Source organism: Sceloporus occidentalis, unplaced genomic scaffold, assembly GCF_023333645.1.
Source record: "Sceloporus occidentalis isolate IW3139 unplaced genomic scaffold, rSceOcc1.0.p SCAF_114, whole genome shotgun sequence".
In the NCBI taxonomy this organism is placed as follows: domain Eukaryota; kingdom Metazoa; phylum Chordata; class Lepidosauria; order Squamata; family Phrynosomatidae; genus Sceloporus; species Sceloporus occidentalis.
Genome location: NW_028317094.1, coordinates 2,589,702 through 2,604,731, shown reverse-complemented (window position 1 = coordinate 2,604,731; position 15,030 = coordinate 2,589,702). Strand labels below are relative to the sequence as shown.

General features: G+C 46.0%; 1 protein-coding gene across 2 annotated transcripts; it reads right to left on the bottom strand.

Annotated features, from left to right (window-relative positions):
- Positions 1-3,484: 3,484 nt before the first annotated feature.
- Positions 3,485-10,303, bottom strand: LOC149282486 (uncharacterized). 2 transcript variants are annotated; one of them, XM_089498215.1, is made up of 4 exons: positions 10,216-10,303; positions 8,331-8,485; positions 7,401-7,521; positions 3,485-4,183 (listed from the first exon to the last, which is right to left on the bottom strand). In XM_089498215.1, exons 2-4 carry the CDS (start codon positions 8,391-8,393, stop codon positions 3,537-3,539), a joined length of 831 nt encoding a protein of 276 aa, XP_089354341.1. In that variant the 5' UTR covers positions 8,394-8,485; positions 10,216-10,303; the 3' UTR covers positions 3,485-3,536. The 2 variants fall into 2 exon arrangements, with proteins under 2 accessions (XP_089354341.1, XP_089354342.1); XM_089498216.1 differs by lacking the exon at positions 10,216-10,303 and having other exon boundaries at positions 8,331-8,571.
- Positions 10,304-15,030: the final 4,727 nt, after the last annotated feature.

Sequence of the window (15,030 nt, the reverse complement as noted above, 5' to 3'; positions counted from 1 at the left end):
AATAAACATATTAGAGAAAGAAAATGTGGCTCATTCATGTAATGGGGTTGAATTCTGTGTAAACCAGGTCACTCTCTGATCTACAAAAGTTATAATGTGTAATGTTGTTATCAAGGATGTCACTTCTCATTACAGACGCCTGAAATCTCCCACGTTTTGGGGGGGGGGGTAGCAGTGGGCATATTGACCATTTTTCAAATAGATGCAGACATGCACTTAACGACTTGGGTGTGTGTGAGAGAGAGATAAGTCTTAGAGAGTCAGGAACGTAGTTTCTTTTTTCTCATACAAAAAGAAAATAGGGAGGAAGAGGAGAGAGAGAAAGAGAGAAAGTGAAGTGGGAGATTAATAGAGAGAAAAGCCGTGGGGATAGAAAGAAAAAAACCAGCGAGGGAGAAAAATTGTGAGAGAAACAGATCCTCACACACAAAGAAGCAAAACAGCAAAGGAATGAAGTGTGTGATGACATGTATGATGTGCCCATGAAACCACTATGTCTGTTGTGATCAGTGGTGTGACACTGAAAGTCAGGCCTTTGCTTATATTTCCGAGTGATTGTTTGTATATGATGTGAAAAGGGCTGATGTGAAATTGTAAAGGCAGGATTACTGCTGAACATAAAGAAAACAAAAGTAAAGACCATGGAGAAGCTGCATAAATTCAACTTAGACTGTGAGGAAATCACAATAGTTAAAGAGTTCTTGTACCTTGGATCAAGCATTGATCAGAATGGAGACTGGAGTCAAGAAATCAGAGGAAGACTAGGAATGGGGAGGGCAGCGATGAAAGAACTAGACGAGATCCTAAAGAGAAACAACTGAGCACTAAAACTAGAACCATCCAAGTCATGGGATTCCTCATCACTTTATACACATGTGAGAACTGGACAGTTAAGACAGCCAACAGGAAGAAAATCAACTCAATTGAGATGCGATGGTGGGGAAAAGTGCTAAGGATCCCATGGACAGCCCAAAAGCCAAACAAAGGGGTTCTAAAGCAGATCAAGACAGAACTCTCTCTGGAAGCCAAGATGACTAAATTGAGCCTGTCGTATTTGGACACATCACAAGAAGGCATGACTCATTAGGAAGGACAATGATGCTAGGAAATATAGAAGGTAGAGGAAACCGCATGCTCAATGGGTAGAGTCAATAATCGGACCTGAATCTGCAGGACCTAAGCAGAGAAATAGAGGACAGGGGTGTTGGAGATGTCTCATCCACAGGGTCAGCATGAGTCGGGGGCCTCGGGACAAGTTCAAGGGCAGTTAACAACGTGTATATGATGTGAAAATGACAGACTCGAGTCTGTAAACAGTACGATGTAATCTGATTTCCTTATTCAGCTTATTCTCAATATTCCAAATGTGTTATATTTTGGAATTAAATGAAGTTTGCAGCAATATTGCACTCTGGTTATTTTGCTTAAAGGTAATACAACAATGAAATACTACATTAGCCACGCAGAGAAGAAAGGAAGGGAGATGGTGAATTGTCTAGACCAGAAGATGTTGGAGAACCTGGGGCACTGGTGGCGCAGTGGTTAAATGTCAGTGCTGCAGCCACGGTTGTGAGTTCGATCCCAGGCAAGGCTCCAAGGTCCACTCAGCCTTCCATCCTTTCATAGGTCAGTAAAAGGAGTAGCCAGCTTGTTGGGGGCAATTGGCTTACAGGTTGTAAACCATTAGGGAGTGCTAAGTGCACTGACAAGTGGTACAGAAGTGTACATTCTATATTGCTAATGCTATAACACAGTAATTTGGGAATTGTTGCTTCTATACTTATTTATTTAAAGTATTTATTATTTTCTCTTCAGCCACAAAGGATCCCAGGGCAGCTTACAGATAGTAAATTAGACAATTCCCTGCCCCTCATCTAACTATCTAAAAAGACACAACACAAAAGAGAAGGGAATGGCAGTGGGGAAGAGGATCAAGTCAAGCAGGTACTTCTGGTTCTTCCCTCCCTTCAAGACCAGGGCAGTGGCATTTGGAATGAAGGGAGGACCTCTAAACCTAGTTCCCAGGTTTCCAGGGGATTGCCAGAACTTTGAGGTTCCCCTGTCTCCCTCCTTTTGGCTTTGAACTAAAGTTTGGCTCTTCTCTCCCCCCCCCCCCCCCCCAGGACTCCAGAGAAAACTCCCCTCACCCGGAAAATGTTGTTTCCAATGCTATTGAACCCTATCCTCTGTTATGCTTTCTATTTGGCACAAAACCCTTCCCCAAATGAGGCATCAGAAGGGATGGTCTCTCCTCTGCCCCACTTTCCAGGAGGGAAGGGGCTCCTCAAAGCCCCTTTTTCCTTTGGAGCCCCTTCCCCTACATGGCCATTTCTCTCTCCAAGGGTACCCCCTGCCTTCTCTTCTCATAATAACCCCCAAGTACCTGGGCCCCAAGGAATCCCCTGAGGAGGGGGCAGGGAAGGAAAGAGGGAGAGGAGGCCTGGCAGGACCCTGCCTTTCTTTGGGGGGAGAAGAGGGGCTTCCTTCCTTCTTATAACCCCCAAAGGGCCCCCCAGAAGACCCTCCAGCCATTCCTGTGAATGAATGAGGGCTCTCCCCCTTCCCTCCCTCCTGTGAGGCCAGCAATGGCTTCAGGAGCTGAGACTGCGCGTGCGCATATGGCCTCACAGTCCCTTCCTCAGCATGTGCAGGGATTGTCAGGGCCTAGATGCTGCTTCTTATTCTGCTGGCGGCCTTTGCGAGAAAGGAAGGTATGCGCTGGGGGTTCAGCAGCCTCCCCTTCCTTTGCTCCTTTCTTCCTTTGAGGAAACTGCAATGCAGCCCAAGGTGCAGAGCTGGACTCAGGAGGGAAAGGCAAGAAAGGAATGGTCTAGTTTTGAAATATAGCTCTCTCTGCGTATAATGTATATTTGTGTGGGTGGGTGGGCGGTTGTTTGCCCCTGCTGCTCTTATGGCTGGGAATGGAGCTCAGGACTGAGAAGAGAAGAAAGGGTGAGTTTGGGCAAGTTCAAAGCTTCTGTGCATCAAAGAGTCCAGTGTGTTGAAACAGCAAAGAACTTTATTCAGAACACATAGAAATTCAGTGTTTAAATCAGAAATGCCCACTTCAATACAAACAATACATTAAAACCCCAAAACTAAAAACATCACCCTTTTCCAAACCTAGCCCCACCTCCAGTTCCCTCAATTTATGCCCCACAGGTAACAAGGCCCCCTTTCCCATTCCCACAAACTATCCCTTTCTGTTAATACCGTCCTCCAACTTTCTTCAGTCAACGTCCTACACATTGCAAAAGCTATCATTCCCTTAAGTATTCTATCCAGCTGTAGCAAATCCCAGCCCCCATCTACCTAACCTATACCACAACCCACACACCCCAGCCAAATTTATAAACTAAAGCAATTATCTATACTAACAGCAATTAAAATCTAAATCTAACAAAATACTACTTTAAAAGATAAACAGACATATGGACAGACAAACCTTACAAACAAAACCACAAGAGCCTTTTCTTAGCACTACTGGATGGAAAAGATATTTTTTGTATTTCTTATTGACAAAAATAATTAGTTCACTACTGGGATTTGTGTAGCTTCTCTCCTGTGTGGACTCTCTGATGCATCTCTAGGACTGACTTCCAAGAAAAACATTTCCCACAATGCTGGCATTTGTATGGCTTCTCTCCTGTGTGGACTCTCTGATGTCTCACTAAGTCTGCCTTCAAAGAAAAACATTTCCCACAATGCTGGCATTTGTATGGCTTCTCTCCTGTGTGGACTCTCTGATGTCTCACTAAGTCTGCCTTCAAAGAAAAACATTTCCCACAATGCTGGCATTTGTATGGCTTCTCTCCTGTGTGGACTCTCTGATGTCTCACTAAGTCTGCCTTCAAAGAAAAACATTTCCCACAATGCTGGCATTTGTATGGCTTCTCTCCTGTGTGGACTCTCTGGTGTTTCACTAGGTTTGACTTCAAAGAAAAACATTTCTCACAATGCTGGCATTTGTATGGCTTCTGTCCGGTGTGGACTCTCTGATGTCTCAGTAGGTGTGACTTCCAAGAAAAACATTTCCCACAATGCTGGCATGTGTATGGTGTCTCTCCCGTGTGGACTCTCTGATGCATGACAAGGACTGACTTGTAAGCAAAATGTTTCCCACAGTGCTGGCATTTATGTGACTTCTTTCCTGTGTGGACTCTCTCATGACTCAAATGTTTTTCTGTAAAGAAGAACAATGACAGATGAGAATGGAAATCAGAGTAAAGAGAGGAGGGTGTTACCCCATGATTTACCCCTCCTTATTATAGATTAAACTAATAAGTTGCTGTGAGTAACCCAAGCATGACCCTGCTGCTTATGCCCCTAAATCCATTTAACCGTTGCATCCTTACTCATAGGAGCTAGCAAAGAATGGGGTCTACCTTAAGGGAATCACTGGACGGAGATATTCATACAAAGGACTTTTGAAAAAAATATTCCATTAACCATGTGCAAAAATACTTTGATTGCCAGGTAGCATCATATCCTGTGAGACTGCCATAGAGTCCTGAGTCAGAGCCCAAGGCATGATGCAAGCTAACTGCAGAGGTCCCTTCATGCTGTTTGACACCAGGAGATGACTCACAACCAATACAGTATACAGCTCACATGCGGATTGGTGTGTATTGGATTGGTGTTGTGTGTACAAGAGATGGTGAAGTTGATGGAAGTCGAGGAGGAGAGCTTGCAAATATTTGTAATATTTTGCAACTCAAGAGAGAGAATCTCCAAGGATTTTGATGAAATCAACTGTGTTTGTGACTTATTTTTCAGTGTGAAAAGTGGTCAGTGCATTGCCAATATCTATATCTGGATATTTGCTTCCGACTCTGTTATGTTATTGTTGAGCCAAGATGGATCTGAGAGCCAGTGTGCTAATCGCTTTTGTCTGAGATATTTCCATCAAGCACCCATTGCATTCAATTTGGTTTCAAACCATTCTTCCACCCAGGAAACATTCTAAAGCGATTTAAACCTTTTTGGACACTCAGTTTCTGCTCCCAAGCAACAATTACAGTATAAATATCTGCCCTGGATGGCTGTTCTTTGATGCCAGTCCAATCACAGACACATAGTCTGTTGGTTTACATGGCTAAGTACCTCAATGCACTCGGCAACCCCACTTGTCGCAGGAGCTCCTGACTTCTCTTCCCATATGAAACCCTCAGCAATTGGAATCCAGATCCGCCTAAAGTATTACCATTATGAAAGTCTTACATCTCTTGACCACTCCCACATGTTATCTAGTTCTTGTGCATGTGTGTGAACCCTTACATGTGTGTGTGTTGCTTTTCCCCTAAATAAAAGATAAAACCTATTTCAAATGCCTTTGGAGTTCTGTGTGCTTCTGGGCCTGGTATAGTTGGGCTGAATCCCGAGGTCACTCTTGTCCCAACCAAACTATACCTCTCTTTACAGCTACGTACCAAACTTCCCTAAAAGCATCACACTTGCGGGTGTCCAAACTCCAGCATTTTGGGTAACAAAGGGCCTCTGGAATCAACCATGGAGCTAAGCAAACTCAGGTTGGACAAAAACATTAGAGAAAAGGGAATTTTTGTGTCGCCTTTCCTCTCTTCATAGACATTGTTGATAACTGCTAAATGGAGCCCCTTAATATGTCTGAAAACAAGGGCCTGAGCCTTGTTCTCACCAGTTCACTCAATCCAGTCCTTAAAATCTGTGAGGTGGTGGCTGCCTCCCAATCCCCAAGGCCCCTCTCCTGGCCCTTCCCCAGAGGTCCCTTCCTCTCCGCACAGAGCTAGGCGATCCTGACTTTCGTCCTGCCTTTCCCTCCTGGATCCCAGAGGCCTGATCCCCTTCCCTTTCTCCCTCCGCTCTCCAACCTTCCCTCTTGCCCATCTGCACTGCTTCAGCATCTCACCTTCACCATCTGTTCCCTGCCTTTCTGTTTTTCACATTCCCTCCTTCTCTCTATCACAGATGGAAACACACCCACAGAGTGTGTGTGATGCATAAAAGGGACACTTTGAGGCCCATTTGTTGAGAAAGGAAGGATAATCAATATACAAATAACTAATTGGGAAAGGCAGAGCAAGGGGGATTGGGACCTGGACTCCAATTTTGGTGAGGGTCAAGTGCCAGAGCGCAGCCTTAAAACATCTCTAAGACAGGGATGGACTACTGTTGTTGATGGGTGTGTGGTCACATTGCCACCCAGGGGATCTCAAGGGCACCCCCACATGGTATTCCCTGGGGGATGATAAATAATATTTTGCCCCTCAATATCCGACAGCATCCCCTTTGCCCCTGTTCTCTGAGCCATTGCAGGGTCAAGGGAGCCATTTTACACAAGAAGCCTCTCCAGAGTCTCAAAACGCTGTAGGAGGCACCAAGAAAGGCAGCAAACTTGGTCAGGGATGGGCTGAGGAGCATTTGGAGCCAAAAAAACATTTTTCTCCATGGTTCCTTCCCACAAAATCCTAGAATTGCCAGGTTAAGATATGATATTTAGAATCCCTAGAAAATGGAGAGCAATAGTGCCTCACTAAACTACAAATTCAAATATTCTACAGGATGTTGCTATCACAATTAAACTACGCATGAAAGGGATCTAGGATTCTTAGTAGACCACAAGTTGAACATGGGCCAACAGTGTGATGCAGCAGCTAAAAAGACCAATGTGATCCTAGTCTACATCAATGCGAGTATAGTGTTATGGCAGGGGGTTGGACTGGATGGCCCTTATAGTTTTTCAACTCTTAAGGTAAGTAATAGTGCAACTCTATTCTGCTTTCATCAGGGCCCACTTGGAATATTGTGTCCACTTCTGGTCACCACAATTCAAAATAAATGTTGAGAAGCTGGAGTGTATCCAAAGGAGAGCAATGAAAATGGTGAAGGGTCTGGTAACCATCAAGCCTTATGAGGAGTGGTTTAGGGAGCTGGAAATGTTTAGCCTGGAGAAGAAAAGGTTAAAGAGTGGATATGATAACCCTGTTCAAATATTTGAAGATATACTGAGGAGGGAGCAAGCTTGCTTTCTGCTGCTCTAGAGCAAAGAACACAGAACAATGGAAGCAAGGCACAGGGAAAAAATATTAGGAGGAACTTCCTGACAGTAAGAGCTATTCAACAGTGGAATATCCTCCCTCAGAGCATGGTGGTGTCTCATTATGGTTGTTGTTGTTATTAATTTCTAAAGCACTTCTTCTTTGAAAGGCTTTAAAGGTCTTTAAACAAAGGCTGGGTTGCCATCTACCGGGGATGCTTTCAGTGTGTATTCCTGCATGGCAAGGGGTGGAACCAGATGGTCCTTGTGGTCTATTCCAGCTCTATGATTCTATGATTCTAAAGTGGAACCATAGTGCCATGATAATGTAGTATGAAAGGGCCCTCAGTCTTTATAGGAAGAGCAATGAATTCACCTTCCTTACCCACAAAAGCCACATTCTCATAATTCTCGATCATCACATAATTGTACATATGTTTCTGCTTCTTTGTCAACAGTTTCCATTCTTCCTGAGTGAAATGTACTGCCACATCCGCAAAGGTCACCTGCAATAGAAAATAGCCTTCATTCAGAGAATGACTAATACAAAAAAAAAAAAAAAAAAAGGGGGGGGGAGCACACGATGCATCCCAAAATTATTTGATAACCTCAGAATTTAGTCCAGGAAATGAACTTTAAATTCTGTTAGCAAGAAAAAAGCTACTGCCTTTGAGATTCAGTTTGTCTCAAATTCTTTCAATATAATATACAATATAATAAACAATATATTTCTGGGATATTGATAATGGATTAGGATACTGACTATCGCAACACCTATAGTACATTTAGCCATTTGTTGCCAAATTTCAGAGGCAAATGTCATTTTTAAAAAGCAGTTCTGGGGAGCCCTGTGAACTTGATGGCCACGGGACCACCCCCAATTTATATCCAGAGACATTCTCCCAACATTTCACAGATGGGAAAAACAAAACACATGTGGGCAAGCAACACCAGAAAATGGTGAAGATGGAAGAGGAAGATCACACATGCAGGAAAGGGCACAGCAGTTTGCTTTTCCCTCAGGCTCCTAAGAAAGGAAAGTCCCTGCCCCCTTCTTTCTTCTCCTCTCCCCACTTTTGAATTGATGGAGTGCAAACTCCTTGGCACTCCTTATGCAGAAACTGAAATGAGCTGAAGAAAGGGGAAAGTAAAAGGAGGAGAGAGAAACCAGACTATTTAAAAGCCCTTGAAATAATGGGGTCACAGAGGATTAACCAGGACTGTCTCTGCCAAATTCGGCCAGTATTTTATTTGCTTCCCTTTCATAAATTGGCCCAGCAGTGACACAGATGAAGCTATTAGGATAGTGACTCACCAAAGAGTGCAGCCTCTTTCTGCTGGAGCCCAACTTCCTCCGCTTGGCCTCTGTGTTGGCCATCAGGAGGGCAGGGGGTCCTGGTGGCCCTGCACTTGGTCACTTCCAGCAAGAGAGGCCCCAAAGCCGTGTACAAGGAAGCCGAGATGAAGTTCCTGAGAAAGGGGACCAGGATTAGGATTGGCTTGGTAAGAAACCCTGCAGCACTCAAAGAGACAGAGAACAGCATCCTGCTGGTGACACACACAGATGACATATGCCTCTTTTGGGCCAATGCAGAGGTGGGCATTTGCTTCCTCCCTCTGCACCAAACAAAGCTCCCCAGACCTAGCATAGATTCACTGTAGCTCCCCTACACAACAGATACTCCATGCCTTCCTAGAGTGGTGGGGGATTAGTGGATGGGGAATTGGAGAGGGCCCTGGTTATGTCCCCGTAGCTAGATGTGAAATGAGTGCATCATTTGTTGAAACCCCCTGACCTCCTCAGTGGCCCTCAGAGGAAGATGTCTTCATTTTGCTTCTGGCTACATAAACAGAGCTGGATGCTTCTCCAATACCTCGCACCCAGCACTCTCACCAGGCATGGAATGGCCATGCGGGATAGCTTCCACAACTCTATGGCAGGACCTGTGTCAGTGTATGGCCAGTTGTAGTCTTATTCCACCTGGAGCAACACTGGATTATAGAGGGTTCTGTTGGGTCAGGCTTTCTGGCCTGGTGGCCTCTCATTTTCCCATTGGCCAAACCAGTTGCCCTCCATCCCCCAGGGAGGCCCCCGGTCAAGCAAATGAGGAAAGGAGCATTCTCTTCGGTGGTTGCCCCCCTTCCATGGGATCCATCCCTCCTCCCAGGATCGAGGAGCACCAGAGCATTGAGCTGATGGCAAGAAAGAACCCAATTGCCATGGCAGTCTTCTGCATGCAGAGAAGTCATTATTCTGAGAGTGCCTCTGCCCATGTGACCATAAGTGACTGGTGAGTCAATCTATAGGTAAATCCAACTGATTCAGTGATTCTCTTCTGATCAGGACTAAGAATAGGATAGGATACAGGCTAGGTTTTAGGAATGCATGTGGCTAGAACAAGAAATTCCCAAGCAAAGATGGACTGGTAACAGTGTGGAAAATAGACACTCTCCACGTAGAATCATAGAATTGTAGAGCTGGAGGAGACTACAAAGACCACCCAGTCCAACCCCTTGCCATGCAGGAAATCTCAATCAAAGCATCCCTGACAGATGGCCCCCTCCCCATTTAGACACTGGTGAAAATAATTATTTCATTTTTGCAAATGAGACTATTTCTCTGAGCTTAACTGCTGTGTTTGTCTATGTCAGTCATAGTAGGAGCAAGAAGTGTGCACCTCCTCCCTCTGCTTGCTAAAGCCACATAGAAGTTGAGGCATGTACGTTTGTGTGCATTGTTTCAGAATGGACCTATTGTCAAAATCACATTCATCTTAACTTCTCCTTGCGTATATTTTAAAAGCATGCACATTGCTGAATGTGTTGCACTTGATACATGAAAAGTCTATAAATGTACAGGTTTATGCATGAAGATTACTCCCTGGATTATGCTCATTTTTGGGAAGTGAAGATGTAAGAAAATTCATTATATAAACCAAGTGAATCAAATACCTCACAAAACTCTAGAAAACACCACATACACACACAGTCCCCAAACAAAGGACTCACTGGCGCATTGTGTGTCTGGGATCTGGAAATCTCACTTCCACCTTCTGGGAAGACAATGCTGCAAGAGACTGATTTGGGGCTTGATGCCTGCAAAGCATGGACTCACTCTCTCAGCTGCTGCCCTTCCACACAAACCTGGGCTGAAACATTTAAACAAAGGTCCTCTTTCAGCTCCAGGAATAAAGGCCTACCTTCAGTACAAAGGCACTGACTTCTGCAGCCTCAGAAAGGGCTCTTCTGCAGTCCTTTATGGCCGGAGCTTCCCTGGGTCAGAGGCCGTCTCCTCAGCCATAGAGAAGGGTTGCTCTGAGTGCGAAGGAGGAGGAGGTCCAAGGGCTGAGGGAGGGAAGGCAATGGGGAAAAGATCAGTGTCAATGGCCATGGAGGGCAGAAGGTGACAATGCCTAGGAAGCTCCTCTGAGTCCCAGCCCTAGGAATGAGTGGCAGGAGTGAGTCCAGGGGGCTGAGGGGGTCTCGTTTCCCAAAGGGGGAGGCAAGGACGGAAGGGCCCTCCCCAGCTAGGGCCCAAAGGGAGGGTCTCTTTCCCAACTCTCTCTCCCAGCCCTCAAATCCCAGCCTCCCCACTGGCCCTGAGTCCCTGCCTCTTCTTCCTCAGAGCCCCCCACAGGCCCCTTCCTTCCTTCCTTCCCCCCAAAATGGAGGGGCAGAGGCACAAAGGAAGACACTTCTTTCCTTTTGGCCCAAGGAGCCTGGCCTCCTTCTGACTCTGGAGCCTCAGGAGAGAAAGAGAGGCCTCTGTTCAACTGAGACTCAGAGAAGGTTCTGGAACATTGTTCCCCACAGTCACAAGCAGCACAAAATGGCCACCAGAACACAAAATAGCTGCTAGAATACAAAATGGCTGCCAGAACACAAAATGGCCACCAGAACACAAAATGGCTGCTAGAAGACAAAATGGCCACCAGAACACAAAATGGCCACCAGAACACAAAATGGCCACCAGAACACAAAATGGCTGCCAGAATAATAATAATAATAATAATAATAATAATAATAATATGTTTTATTTATAGACCGCTATTCCGCGATGATCATAGCGGTGTACAGTAAAATCGTTAATACAATAAAAATACAGTTAAAGGAGGGAGAAGTCTCATCCTTCAGGCAGTCCAAGATGTTGCTGGGTCTGCCTGATGGCTCCCTCTGAGGCCAAGATGACAGTTGAGGAGGGAGGGGCCTCTTCCTTCAGGCTGTCCCCGATGTTGCTGGGTCTGCCTGATGGCTCCCTCTGAGGCCGAGATGACAGTTGAGGAGGGAGGGGCCTCTTCCATCAGGCAGTCCAAGATGTTGCTGGTCTGCCTGATGGCTCCCTCTGAGGCCGAGATGACAGTTGAGGAGGGAGGGGCCTCTTCCTTCAGGCAGTCCAAGATGTTGCTGGTCTGCCTGATGGCTCCCTCTGAGGCCGAGATGACAGTTGAGGAGGGAGGGGCCTCTTCCTTCAGGCAGTCCTTGATGTTGCTGGGTCTGCCTGATGGCTCCCTCTGAGGCCGAGATGACAGTTGAGGAGGGAGGGGCCTCTTCCTTCAGGCAGTCCAAGATGTTGCTGGGTCTGCCTGATGGCTCCCTCTGAGGCCGAGATGACAGTTGAGGAGGGAGGGGCCTCTTCCTTCAGGCAGTCCAAGATGTTGCTGGTCTGCCTGATGGCTCCCTCTGAGGCCGAGATGACAGTTGAGGAGGGAGGGGCCTCTTCCTTCAGGCAGTCCTTGATGTTGCTGGGTCTGCCTGATGGCTCCCTCTGAGGCCGAGATGACAGTTGAGGAGGGAGGGGCCTCTTCCATCAGGCAGTCCAAGATGTTGCTGGTCTGCCTGATGGCTCCCTCTGAGGCCGAGATGACAGTTGAGGAGGGAGGGGCCTCTTCCTTCAGGCAGTCCAAGATGTTGCTGGGTCTGCCTGATCGCTCCCTCTGAGGCCGAGATGACAGTTGAGGAGGGAGGGGCCTCTTCCTTCAGGCAGTCCAAGATGTTGCTGGGTCTGCCTGATGGCTCTCTCTGAGGCCGAGATGACAGTTGAGGAGGGAGGGGAACACAAAATGGCCACCAGAACACAAAATGGCCGCCAGAACACAAAATGGCCACCAGAACACAAAATTGCTGCCGGAACACAAAACGTTTGCTGTACCACAGAATGGCTGCCAGAACACAAAATGGTCACTGGAACACAAAATGGCCGCTGGGACAAAAAATGGCTACTTCTGTCTGAGCGCTTGGCAGTTGGCAGTTTGAGGCCTTCAGGAGAGAGAGAGAGACAGAGGGAAGAGTGGAAAGAGGTCCTGGAGGGAAGGGGCCTTGGGAGATATAGGGCCTTCCTGAGATATTCGGTGTTCACTTCTTAACAAAGGGGTATCTGGCGTCATAAAGGATTTAGGGCAAACTGGACCTGAAAGGCAGTAGTAGCCTTTTCTCTTGCCAATGGGATTTAAAGTGTATTTCCTGGACTGGATCTCCCAGCATCCACATGGCCAGAGAGAGGAGGGGTCCTGCCTTGCAGTAAGGCCCCTCCAATCCTTCTGAACCAAGGACTACTCTTTCTCCCTAGCTGCCTTGTGTTAGTGGTGTTACTGGACTTATTGTCGTTGTGTGCCTCCAAGTTGTTCCTGACCTATGCCGACCCTAAGGGAAGCTCTTCGCAGGCTTTTATTGGCAAGATTTGTCCAGAAGTGGTTTTGTAAGTGCCTCCCTCTGAGGCTGAGAGAGTGTAACTTGCCTAAGGTCATTCAGTGGGTTTCTGTGGCTAAGCAGCCATTCGAACCCTGAGCTCCAGGGTCATAGTCCAATACTCCAGCCACTAAACCATGTTGGCTCTTTCTTGAGGCTTTGTCGTTTTTTGTGGAGTGGCTCTAAGTCATTGTCGACTTCTGAGGAGCCTCTCCTGGGGTTTTCTTGGCAAGAGCTGTTCAGAGGAGTTGCCATTGACGTCCCTGAGGCTGAGAGAGTGTGACTTTTTGCCTAATGGACCCAGCTGGTTTCATGGAGGAGTGGGGCACTGGACTCTGGCCTCCAGAGTTCTAACCCAACACATAAACCACTGCACCACACTGTCTCCCATTCCCATGTACAATCTGAGAAATAATTGCAGGTTTTTTTCTTCATGTGTATCTTCAAGTCACTTCTAATTTATGGCAACCCTAAGGCAACCTTATCATGAGGTTTCTTTGGCAGGTTTCTTCAGAGAGGGGTTGCCATTGCCATTCTCTGAGGCTGAGAAAGTGTGACTTCCCAAGGGCCGCCTAAGTCCAAAACACACTGCAGCAATAATCCAATCTGAGATTGCTTTAACTGCCCTAGCTGAGCTCAGTGCTAAGGAATTCTGGGAAATTTAGTTTTCTGAGACATTGAGCCTTCTCTGTCAGAGAGCTCTGGTGCCACAATAAACTCCAGTTCCCAGGATTCCCTAGCACTGGGCCAGGGAAGTTAAAGCACTCTCAGACTGGACTATTGCTGCCGTGTGCTTTGGACCTTACTTGGCCGCAAACTGTCCATAGCCTGCAATGCATCTCCTAATTCTGTTGGCAGTCCCTCCCTCCCAACACTTTCTCATGTCCCCCCAAAACCAGCACAAAGTTGGCAGATGGAAAGAGGTTTTAAAGCAGCATTTAAATCTGCACTATTTGTTTTTAAAAGACTAAATGTCCCAAATGCTATCATCAGTTTTGTAGCTATTATTACAGAAAGACATAGAGAGCAAACTCCTCAAGTACCTTTGTTTTCTGGAGTGAGATGGACTTTTCCAACTGACTCACTATGATTATCTCCGGTGGTCCAAGCAGCCAAACTGCGGCACTGTAGTAATAATAATAATAATAATAATAATCATTTTATACCCCTCTCTTCAGCCAAAAGGCTATTGGAGTGGATTACAAATTGTTAATTAGACATTTAGACATTATGGCTCTTAGCTCAGCAGACCCTTAACTTCCTTAAATCTCGCTGCCATCATCCAGAGAATTATAAAAGGACTTCCCTTAACCTTCACTGGGACCATTTAAGGAACCTTATTTCTCCTTCTTTACTGATCTTCCCAAGCATCAACTGAGCCAAAAGACGTGTAAAAGGAGCGTCGAGTAGAAGATGCTCCAAGGAGATATTTACTATAAATAACAAAATATAACTAAAATGTAAGTCATACAAGATATTAAGAATCTTGCAGGTTACAATATTTGTAAGTATAAAATATTCAATTCATACAAGCTATTAAAGAAATAAATAAACCCAAGCGTCCAATTCTGAGACTAACTTCCAAGATCCGCTCTTTATCTCTCTCTCTCGATCTCCAACCGACACAATTCCCCCAACTGTCTCTTGGTCTCTCAGGCCTTATATCTCCTTCTCACGGAAGCTTCCAGAAGAACCTTTATCTTGCTCTCTGATTGGTCAAGAGAGCCTTCTGTAGCAGTGATGTCACTCTGCATTTGCATAAACCTCCCTTCACTGCCTGAAGAAGACCTCCATTGACTGGAGCCCAGTCATTACACTTTCCCAAGGCAAGGCTTGCACCTATTTCCCAATGCTGTTCTTGGGGTCTGCCTCCCAGTTGTTTCCAGGTCTTATGGTGACTTTATGGGAGTCTCTGAAGGGGTTTTCTTGGCAGGTTTCTTCAGAGTGGGTTTCCCATGGCCATCCTCTGAGGCCGAGAGAGTGTGACTTGCCCAAGGCTTCAGTGGTTTTGAAGCCTTTTTGCTTTATCTTCTAGAAAGAAGCTGAGGTGTTGCTTCTTGCATTGAAGAATGAGAGGAACCTTGTGGCATCCAAAAGGCTAACATTCTCTGGAGTTATGTCTGAATATGAATATATAGGATTGCAATCCCTGTTCCTTTATTAAAAGGTTTATAGTGCACCCCATATCATAGAATCTCATAGCTATGTCCCTTAATAGCAGTTAACCAAATTAAACAGTATATAAAACAAAAACATGGAACAAGCTAGACAAGAGGCCTCCAGGCTGCACCTGGCTCTTTTGCATTGGTGGCGGCAGTGGAGCTGCGGCT

What these genes read in the sequence shown, in the direction of transcription:
- LOC149282486 (XM_089498215.1), bottom strand. Translation starts at nt 8,393, where the DNA reads ATGGCCAACACAGAGGCCAAGCGGAGGAAGTTGGGCTCCAGCAGAAAG. An exon ending in GAAAGAGGCTGCACTCTTTG is followed by an intron (nt 7,522 to 8,330) that starts GTGAGTCACTAT and finishes TTTCTATTGCAG; the next exon opens with GTGACCTTTGCGGATGTGGC. An exon ending in TGAGAATGTGGCTTTTGTGG is followed by an intron (nt 4,184 to 7,400) that starts GTAAGGAAGGTG and finishes TCTTCTTTACAG; the next exon opens with AAAAACATTTGAGTCATGAG.